Source organism: Chinchilla lanigera, unplaced genomic scaffold (assembly GCF_000276665.1).
Source record: "Chinchilla lanigera isolate Chin_1 unplaced genomic scaffold, ChiLan1.0 scaffold00049, whole genome shotgun sequence".
NCBI lineage: Eukaryota > Metazoa > Chordata > Mammalia > Rodentia > Chinchillidae > Chinchilla > Chinchilla lanigera.
The window spans coordinates 7,045,338-7,055,936 of record NW_004955450.1 but is presented as its reverse complement, the minus strand read 5'-3'; the positions used below and the strand labels follow the sequence as shown (position 1 = coordinate 7,055,936).

Here is a 10,599-nt window from a genome sequence, read left to right as displayed (position 1 = left end):
GGAAGTTCCTTGTCCCGCCTCTTCCGCCCGGCGTGGCCGCCAATTGGTCCGTATGGCCGTATAAGAGCTTGCGCGCAAGCGCAGGACGCCCTTTCCTCAGCTGCCGCCAAGGTGCTCGGTTCTTCCGAGGGAGCTAAGGCCGCGTTGGGGTGAGGCGCTCACTTCATCCGGCGACTAGCACCGCGCCCGGCAGCCCGCATCATGGCCTCCGTCTCTGAGCTCGCTTGCATCTACTCCGCTCTCATCCTGCACGACGACGAGGTGACCGTCACGGTGAGTGCGGACTGGGTCTGGCGCGGGGCGGCCAGCTTCCGGCTTGCGGGCGGGCGGGCCCGGCGCTTCCGGCCCGGCCCGGGCCCTGGTCCCCGGCGGGACACGTGGGGCCGGCGGGGCTTGTGCGTCCCGGACCGCAGCTGTCTGACTGTCGCGCACGCTTTCCTTGTACATTGGTGTGACTTTTTGGCCTCTTTCGGCCTCGGTACCAGGTGGTGCCAGGCTGCGCCCTGTAACTAATGCGCCGGTTCGGCCCCCGTCCCCGCGCCAGGTCTCTTAACTTAGAATAGCCGCGTGGCTCAGGGCCCTGCCGCGTGGGAGGCATCCAGTGCAGATATTTTGATCGTAGTAACCGTACGAATTGTAAGCAAAGATCGAGAAGAAGTCTTGAAATGCAGATAGTCTGGGTGAACTTAAACGTTTTGGGCGACTTGATTTTCGCTTGCGCTTACTTTGGCCATGTTAAAGCTGCGGCTGGTACAGCGCTCTGATGGGTTGGCGTTTTGTGTGTTGCAGGAGGATAAGATCAATGCCCTCATTAAAGCAGCTGGTGTCAATGTGGAACCTTTTTGGCCTGGCCTGTTCGCGAAGGTAAGGTGACCGTGGGGAGGTGGTTTGGGAAGTCTACTGATCTACTGGGTCTGATGTGTGTGTCTACTGTACCTCCTCCGTGTTTCGTGGCGTTTATCTCTAGGTGTTAATGAGGTTTCAGTTTGTGTCTTAGGTGGATTCTTGATTCTCAGATTTTGGTTTTCCATCCCGTGTGTTACTTTCTTTTGTTTCCGTTTTTTTCAGACAGGACCTCACTTTGTAGTTGAGGGTGTTCTTAAACGCACTGTGTAGCTCAGGCTGGCCTCGAACACGTGATGATCCTCCTGCCTTATCCTCAGTGCTGGGATTACAGGCAGTGCACCATGCTCGCACCTTCCATTCCGAAACAAGAATAAAAAATTCTTACCAGAGTATTCCTGCTCAAAAAAGTTACTTAAGAAGTAGCATTACTGATAGTATTCCAAAAAAAATAATCCAGTATGGTAGTCCGTGTCGTTTCATGGAAATTGAGTTTGATGGCCTTTTATTGGCTGTTGACTGTATATTGGGATGTAAAAGATGAATGTTAAAAAAGGAGGGGTACCTTCCTGGCCATGGAGTTTGCACTGGTTACCCACCTTCCCTGGTACAGGTCACTTGATCTCCACCAAAAAGCTAATAATGTCATCTAACCCAGTCATGTCTGCCTCGAATTTGGAAAGATGGACTCTTCCACATTTGTTGTTGGATTACCTTTGAGAAGTCCTAGATTGCTTAGTAGTCTGAAATTTTCTTATACGTATATATATTTTTTGGAGACAGGGTCTCTATAGTTCAGACTGGTCTTGAACTCAAGGCAGCCCTCCCTCCTGCCTCAGCCCCATCTGAGTGCTGGGATTTCAGGCATGTGCCACTGTGCCCTGCTAACATCTGGAAATTTTAAAGCCAGCTGGGGTAGCACATGATTGTAATCCCAGAAAGGTTGAGACAGGAAGATCACAAGTTCAAATCTGGCCCTGGCAACTTAGTATAAGACCATGTTTCAAAATTTTAAAAATCAGGGAATGCAGCTCAGGGCCAAAGACCCCGAGTTCAATCCCCAGTACCACACAAAAAAGCACACACATACAGATTCAACAGGGCCTGGGGATGGAAGAGGAAGGGATTCAATTAGTTGAACCTTGCTCTTTCTGTACAACCATGTGAGTCCTAGATACGATTTAAAGCTGAATAGATTTTTGGTGACTGTAACAGGATGTTCACTGCTCTGTCCAAGTGTTGCTGTCAGCAGGGGAAAGTCACTCTGGAGGATGAGAAGTTAAATTGAGAAGTTGATGTTCTAGCTGACTGAATGGTCGTGGTATTTCAGCATAGTTGGAGGGCAGGAATGTAAGCTAGTTCGTCGGTGTGAGTGGAGGGGGTTGTTTTTTGGCTGGATGAGTGGTATGTAATGGGACAGACTGAGTCTTTACCTGTGCACGCGTGCGTTGCAGGCCCTGGCCAATGTCAACATTGGGAGCCTCATCTGCAATGTAGGGGCTGGTGGCCCTGCTCCGGCAGCTGGTGCTGCACCTGCAGGAGGCCCTGCCCCCTCCACCGCTGCCGCCCCAGCTGAGGAGAAGAAGGTGGAAGCAAAGAAAGAAGAATCTGAGGAATCTGACGACGACATGGGCTTTGGTCTTTTTGACTAAACCTCATTTTGTAACACGTTCAATAAAAACTGAACAGCAGCTGTTGGTCTCGCTGCATTTGAAATCGGCTGTGCAAATGTGCTTTACTGTTTTCTCCTCACCGCCCCCCAACCCTGTGCCTGGTGCTGATAGGAAATCATCTCATACTACTGAATGAGGACTTCAGTAGAGGGAGGAGGAGGAGGAGGCTTTGGCCAGTTTCCTGTGTTCTAGGCTTACAGGACTTGGCCCCCTCGGTGGGGTGAGGGGCACAAGAGCCTTAGAAAACCCTCTGTGCTGTGGTATCCAAAGCAGGGGAAGCTCCAAAACTCCAGGTAGAGGTTAAGTAACCACCTCCTTTTCCCAATTAAGCATAGCATTAAGTGGAAATTTAGTTTCTGAAATTTGTAAAGTGAGTAAGAGGTCTCCCCTCCATTTACTAGATGGAGGACAATGGTAGCAACACTCCCAGCCCTGGTGGCCCCAACTCCAAGAAACCCACTTGTATCCAAGAAACGGCACACAGGTGGCAGCAGACACCTGGAATGCTCAAAGCAGGGCTGTGATGGGAGTACTCCCGTCACAGAGCCTCCCCCGGTGGCATGGCCTTTAAAACGTCTTAATGCAGCTGTAAACCCTTCCGAAGGAATCTGAAAGCTGTGTTGGACCCATATACACGGATAGAAATGCCAGCCTTTTATTTGCTATAAAATCCAGCTCCACTTCCCTGTGTCCTGCAATGTGAGAAGGCTGCATATTGGTATACGTGCTGCCAAAGCGAGCACAGAGAAGCATACATTTTGGGAGCATTGTACACACGTGTCATGGCCTGTCTGGGGTAATGAGGGGCAGGACCCCAGCAGGCTCCAGCCTTGTGTTCCTTAGCTCCCCGCCCCCGCCCACCTTTTCCAGTTGGGTTTGGTCTCTTCCTGTACATTTCTGTATTTTGGCTTTTTTTTTTTTTTTTTTGAGACAAGGTCTCACTAGTTCAGGCTGGCCTTAAATTCGCAGTGCTGATCTGCCTCATCCTCAGTGCTGGGGTCACAGGTGTCACCACTCCCAGTGCTCGTCTGTTGTGAAAGGCTCAGGAGGTGCCAGCCCTTTTTTGATGAGCAGGAGCAGGTCACTCATGGAGACCTGGAATCAGTCCTGTACTGGGCTGTTGCCGTGAGGGGCAGAAGCTTGAGCAAGAAGAGCTGTCCCCTGGGTCCTGTCTTCGGTCACTTGGCGGTCACGCATCCTAGCTGCTCTGGCACCTTAGCAAGAAATGGGAAGGTTGCTTTGGGTTCTCTATTTTTTTGTTGTTGTTGTTGTTTTTCTCCGGTACCGGTAACCGAACTCACGACCTTGCGCTTGCCAGGCAGGCGCTTTTGCCGCTGAGCTAAATCCCCAGCCCCGGGTTCTCTCTTCTTGAAACCAGTAAATTTTAAGCTAGTGTACATGCAATTCCTTCAGTACCTGTCAAGGTCTCCATAGTGAGGTCTTGGTTTTTGTTTTTCTTTTTGATGTGTAGCCTAAGCTGGTCTTGAACTTGCAGTGCCCCCGTGTCAGCCTCTTGAATGTGGGTATTGTGAGTGTGTGCCACTGTGCCTGGCTAGGCCCTGGGTAATGTTTTTTAGTTTTTAGTTTTATTTTTTACTGGTACATTTTAGATAAACATAACATTAATTATAGCGCATTTGTCCTTATACATGATATATCTTGCCGCTTAATGTTTTTCTAAAAATGTTGATTAGCTCAGTGTTGGAGTCAGTAAGCCCAAGCCTGGGTGACCCCAAGTCTTGGCTACATCACAGCTTGGTGCTGGCATGCGGGTGCGTGTGCAAGAGAGGCTTGGGAGGTGCCAGGCTGCTGTGAGCACTGTTCTCCCAGCACGGGTCCAGCCCCACATGACCTTCGTGAATCCCTTCTGAGCTGACTGCCTTCACCAAGACCCGCCTTAATGGGCAATCATGGTGAATTTTTTGGAAGGTGCATTATGGGGCTGTGTAAAGCCCACATTAATGTTCTAGGAGTATTTCTGTTGAGATAATTTTATGTGTACTTAACAGGAAAATAAAATATCAGTAAAATAAAATACTTTTTAATAGGTATTGAGTGTTTAGACATTTTTAACATCAACTGTTTCAGCTGCTTACAAGATCTAAAAAATGCAGGACGTGATGGCGCATGCCCATAATCCCAGAGAGACTGAGGCAGGAGAACTGCCCCGATTTCTAGGCTACATAGCAAGACCATGTTTCAAAAAAAAAGAAAAGATATAAAAAAACAAATAAATTGCTTGTGAACTACACAGTAAAAACACAGATAAAACTACCACAGAAGTAATCTGTTTCAATTATTGCACAAAAATTATTAATCTTTGCTTCAAATATTCACACATGACAACATCATGCCCCATACACAAGTCTCACAGCATGTGTGCTTTCCTGTTTGGCCGGCCATACCTGTCACCTCTCTTGTCTTCCTGCTTTGTCAGGCGCTGCTTCTTCTACAATGTACACTTAGTAGAGTATCAAATATGTAATGTGTGTTTTAGAACAAACCAACATTTCAACATCAACTGTTTACTTGTTCATAAAATCTAAAAACAGCAGAAATAAATTCCTATGTGAACCACAGTGAAAATACAAATCAAACTACCACAAAAGTAATCTTATCATACACCTAAGGCAGTTTTCACACATGAGAACAGTATGTTCCTTACCCAAGTATCGCTTACACTGATAACATGTATTGTTTTCCTGTCTTCCCTGGTAGGACATACTTGACATCGTGCTGGTCTTCCTGTTTTCTTAGGAGGTTCTTGAGTGTTTCACCTGTTTGCTGGTCTGCTCCAGAATTCTTTTGCGGAGTTCTTTGGGCAGATACCTATTGTTCTTTCTCTGTTGTAATTCATCATTTATCAGTTCCAGTCCCAATCCTCTAAGACAATTTCTCCACAATATTTTGTGCTTGTTATTTTCTTTGTAAACTATGGAAGTATGTATGCCTGACATGTTTAGGACTGAGTAAAACACAACCATTGGACAACTTGTGTTTCAAGTGACATTATAGTTGCTGCGTAACAACATTTACCTCACTTTTGACCATTTCTGCTTTCATTTGTGTTGACGATTCACTGTTAATCTTGTTTTGTTTTTCTTTTTGAGACGGGGTGTCACTATGTATTCCAGGCTATCCTTGAACTCGCTGTGTAGCACAGGCTTGACCTTGAACTCACAGGATACTCCTACCTCCTGAGTGCTGGGATTACAGGTGTGGGCCACCATGCCCAGCTTCATTACCGATCTTATGGTATAATATCAACACTATCAATACTACTTTGCCATATAGAAGGCTAATGTTATGTCTTTCTGAAATCCAAAGATTGTACTACACACTTTTTTATTGTGAACTAGCAACATTTTTTCAGGAATCTTTGCTCTTGCGAATAGTTCTTGTGCTGGTCAACTAGTGTTCTTTCAGCAAAGTAACATCAACAGGTAACTAGTGAACCAATTGTTAAATGTGACATTAGGGTTGCTTTTTGAAATAGGTGCAGCAAGTCTGTTCACAGTGTCATACGGTTTTTTACTGCACAAAGAAAGACCTGGTCTCTGAGTTCCACGATAAATTTTTTTTTTTTTTGAGACAGGGTCTCGCTATGCAGTTCAGGGTGGCCTTGAGCTCACTTTGTAGCCCAGGCTGGTCTTGAACTTGCAACGATCCTCCTGCCTCAGCCTCCTGAGTGCTGGGATTACAGGCATGCGCCACCACGCCCAGCTCCACGATAAATTTCTAAATTCATGGTGTAACATGTCTTCACATCCAGCAGGGCGTATATTCTATGCCTTATTTGGAGGGTTTATTTGGCCTATATTGCCGAATCCTCAACAACCAAGAAATGATGCAGGTTGTCAGTTGTCATATATTTGGATGGTGTATAAATCACTTGACAGTTCAAAACAAAGCTTTCAAAAAATGAGTGAGTAGCAGCCAAATTGTGAGGTTTTTTCTTTCTTGGAATTTTTTTTTGTCATCAAAATGTAGACAATTTCGAAAGAAATGAAATCTCTTGAGTGTCATTGCTCTAAAAATCTCAGTGTCACATCTGTCACTTCTCCATAAATCCTTTACATTCTGCCGATTACAATGATAAAGTCCTGCTATGAAAGCTTTTAGTTCAGGTAATCAGATGTTATAAATATATTTTTGAGTATTATTATTGATACATGTAGAATGTTTTACTTGTATTTCATTATTAGCATACTCTAGTTCAAAACATCATGTAGCATATTGTCCATTATTACAGTTTCTGATCTTGAATCGCAGCGTTGGCTTCCATCCACTAGGTTTCACCCCAGCAAGAACCTTGTACCTGTTTCTGACAGTTCTAAGGTCGGATTGTTGAGGCATGCCTGACCATTTTGTAGCATTTTGCCTCGTCAAATACTTACATTACTGTTTTCTTCCTCATCTGAGTCAAGGTCTCCATTCTGCACTTCTCTCTGTCATATCTTGCTAACTTTTTCGGCTTACGTAATCCAGGTCATCAGCAGTAGCCGAGTCACCTGATGACTCACGTTGAACCTCCTCCCAAAGTTGTACAAGCGGATTTTCATTCGCTATTGTACTGAATTAGGCTAATTTTGCAAGGAAAATCAAAGCAAAATGAAATAAATTCTGAATACACAATAATGTGACATGGCACAAAACATGGGTAAGACTCGGCTGTTTACACTTGGACACGTGCACACACCCTGCTGTTGGTCATACCGAGTGGGTGAGCATGGATTGCTTTCTGTGTGCCCCAGTGCAGCTCCTGAGGTTCATGGCTGGCTGCCGGCAGGCTGAAGTACATATTTTCATCAGGAAAGTACGGTAGGGGCGTCTTTCACCCACCCTGATGCCCCTTTGAACTCTGACCCTTAGTGCAGCCTGTCTGAAGATCACACTTCTGGGACACGAAGCTCTGGGGACAAACCATGGCCAGCTACTGCAGTAGCTCCTGCTGCTGTAAGATCCCGCGGCTATTTGGGGACGCAGAGTTACATGCGCTGATGTCAGACCTCTTGGGTTGGTTCAGATTTCATGGCCACTGAACAGGCTGTACGGTCCTGGATGGATTGTTTAATCTTGGCCTCAGGTCCGTTATAGGTGGGGGAGGGGACGCTGATGACACCTGCCCCATAGATTTTTTGTGGGATTAAGTGAAACAATACATGGAAAGTATGCCTTGTGTTCTTGTTCAAAGAAAGTTATAGCCAGGCATGGTAGTTACACTAGTTGTCCCAACTACTCAGGAGGCTGAGGCGGGAGGATCACTTGAGCACATGGGTTTTGAGACCAGTTTGGGCAACCTAATGGGAATCGTGTCTCCCAGAAAACATTACTTTGCCCTCATGTGATAGATTAATGATTAAAAAATTAAAGCGGGAATTAAGTAATAACTGTTACTTCTGAAGGGGCTATTTTACCTTTGCATCTTTTATATGTTTATGAGGAAGGTCAAATACTGGGTTTTTGGCACTGAGAAGATTAAACCGGTGAGTTGTAAACATGCAGGGTGGAACTGCTGCCTGCAGACACTGGCTTGGTGCTGCCCTCAGTGGCCAAGCAAGGGAACGGCTGCCTGGATCGGCTCCCTTCACAGCGCCATGCACGGGGTGTCCAAAGTCAGGTACCAGGGGGGGACGGTGCCCACAGCCGGGTAAGGAAAGGCTTGTTTGTGTGCCCATCTGCAACGCAGCCAAGAGCAAACCGAGCGCACGCTCACGTGGCCTCGCCTCCCTTGGGACTCGCCCAGCACCCATGCCCTCTCTGATGTGCCCAAATTCACTTCCTGTCTGAAAACAAGGATCCCCTGAGCCGTTGTGCAGCCAGCTGTAGGCGTTGTTGGAAGCAGCAGCTCCATGGAAACCGCTCCTGGTTTGGCCCTGAAACTTGAGACTGTGTGAAAATAATAATCTCAGAAACCAGGTGTAGTGGCACACATTTGTAATCCCAGCACTCAGGAGGCAGAGGCAGGAGGATTGTCTCGACTTTGAGGCCAGCCTGGGTGACAGAGTGAGACCATGTCTCAAAACGAAACAAAGTCTTGTAAAGTCAAGGCCAGGAGAAGGTTGTCCTGGGGAACTGGTAACCGTCCTCCTGTGTGATGGGGAGAGCTTGTGACTTAACGCCTGACCCCAGCAGCTAACCTGATCGCGCGGATCACGCATTTGCTGCCTGTTCCTGGACGTGGTACTGATTACAGAAACTCTTCTATGACTTTTATGATGTGACTGCGTATTTGTCCTTTGATCTGTTCTCTGATCCCTCTGAGACACAGGAAAGGAATCCAGAAATTAAATTAACAGTGGAACAGTTGGAAGTTTATTCTTTTTTCTTGTCTGCAGAAAGTGATTAGAGATGATTTTAAGTCAGCGGTTGGACCCGAGTTGGTTTTGAAGCAAATGTGTTTATGGATCAAGAGTTCAGAGCGTGATGTTTCTCTACTTGAGAAGTCGAGAAGCTCACATAAATAAAGCCGGCAAGGAAGTTGCGAGCAAGGCAGGAGCCTCTTGGACTTGTTCTCCAATCAGCGCCACCAAGAATAATACTGAATGAGCATCAGCATTTAGGGACAGAGTTAGTGGCCACTTGGGACAAAAAAAAAAAATGTTCTTGCTGCTGTCATAGACTTATCACTGTGAGGGCTGCATTTCCTGATAGTTTTCTTTTTTGTGGGGAGGACACTGGGGATCGATCCAGAGCCTTTGGGCCGAGCTACATCCCAGCCCTTTTGTAATTTTTAAAACTCTGAAATAGGGTCTCATGAAGTTGCCTGGGCTGGGCTTGAACTTGCACGATCCTCCTGCCTCGGCCTCCCAGGGTGCTGGGATTAGAGGCCTGTGCCACCACAGCTCCTTGTAGTCTAAATACAGAACTCCTCCTCCGGGGAGGAGACATTAGTTTCTGGGTATCTGAGAGCCCACGGGATGATTCTCAAGTCCTCCTTTCTGTGAGTCCCCGCAAGCCAGGTTTGGGCCCCCACCCGGAAAGGTGACACTGGGTGGAGGTGGGGGCGTCTGTCTGACACCTGTGTGACACCACAGAAGCGCCAGGCCCAGTCCAGCCCCGGTTTCCTCACCGTGGCGTGCAGGGCTTTCGAGGACGCTGTGACACTGTGTGGCGTGGGCCCTCCCCCGTCCGCGGCCCATGACACCTTCCCACGCAGCGCCTCGCTGTTGACTGAGGCGACGCCTCCCTTCTGTTTACTCAGCAAGGATCTTTTGAAGACAAGCGGAGCACAGTTTGCTCTGCTAACAAGCCTGGCATTTATGGGGACCGGTGTTGACTTACTCTTGAGCCGAGTTGACATTTGCTGGGAAACAGTAACACAAACACGAGGACACGTCCTGGAGCGGGGCCGAGACCGTGCTGGGGACGAGCTCGGCTTGGGCTGGAACCACCTCGGGAGTTAAGAATAACAGCACTGCTGCGCTGTCACGCTGTCCTTTGTACTTTTAGATTCAGTGTCTGGACACTTTCTCAATTTTGTTTTTTGACAGGGTCTTGCCATGTAGCCCAGGCTGGCCTCAAACTCAGGGCAACCCTCTTGCCTCAGCCTCCCAAGTGCCGGGACTATCAGTGTGTGCCACAGTGCCCAGCTAATACTGGAACGCTTTTGCTGAAGGTCTCTAGAGGGTACCCCGTGTCCATTTCAGACAAGTCCAAGCCTGCTCCAGCAGTGTCGCCAGCCTCCTCCAGGCCTCGGTCCTGCGGCATCCCCGGCTGTGGTGTGGTCGCACAGTACCTTGGGCTTCAAGTACAGCGCCGGCCCTAAGTGGCCGTGTGATCCAGGGACAGCCACTCCTGTCTCTGGCGTTCAGTTTGCTATTCTTAAGCGGGGAGCAAGCTGTCTATAGGCTTGACTGCAGCTGAGCTGCGGCCTCAGGCTTGAGCCTGGAGAAAAGTGTTTGTTGAATGACTCAGCAAGCCACCCCGTCTGATCTCTCTCAGTCTTGCTCTGACATCTGGTGCCTGAATCCTGCCCTAAGGCAGGCTCTCCCTGAGTCCTTGTATGCCGAGCTCTTCTGGGAGGTCACTGCAGAGCCCCACAGGGCCCCCCACACCGACTCAGCCGTTTGACTGCCCTAGG

General features: G+C 47.9%; 1 protein-coding gene across 1 annotated transcript; it reads left to right on the top strand.

Moving 5' to 3' along the window:
• Positions 1–78: 78 nt before the first annotated feature.
• Rplp1 (ribosomal protein, large, P1) lies at positions 79–2,559 on the top strand. The gene is made up of 3 exons (XM_005393659.2): positions 79–273; positions 790–864; positions 2,298–2,559. Exons 1-3 carry the CDS (start codon positions 202–204, stop codon positions 2,493–2,495), a joined length of 345 nt encoding a protein of 114 aa, XP_005393716.1. The 5' UTR covers positions 79–201; the 3' UTR covers positions 2,496–2,559.
• Positions 2,560–10,599: the final 8,040 nt, after the last annotated feature.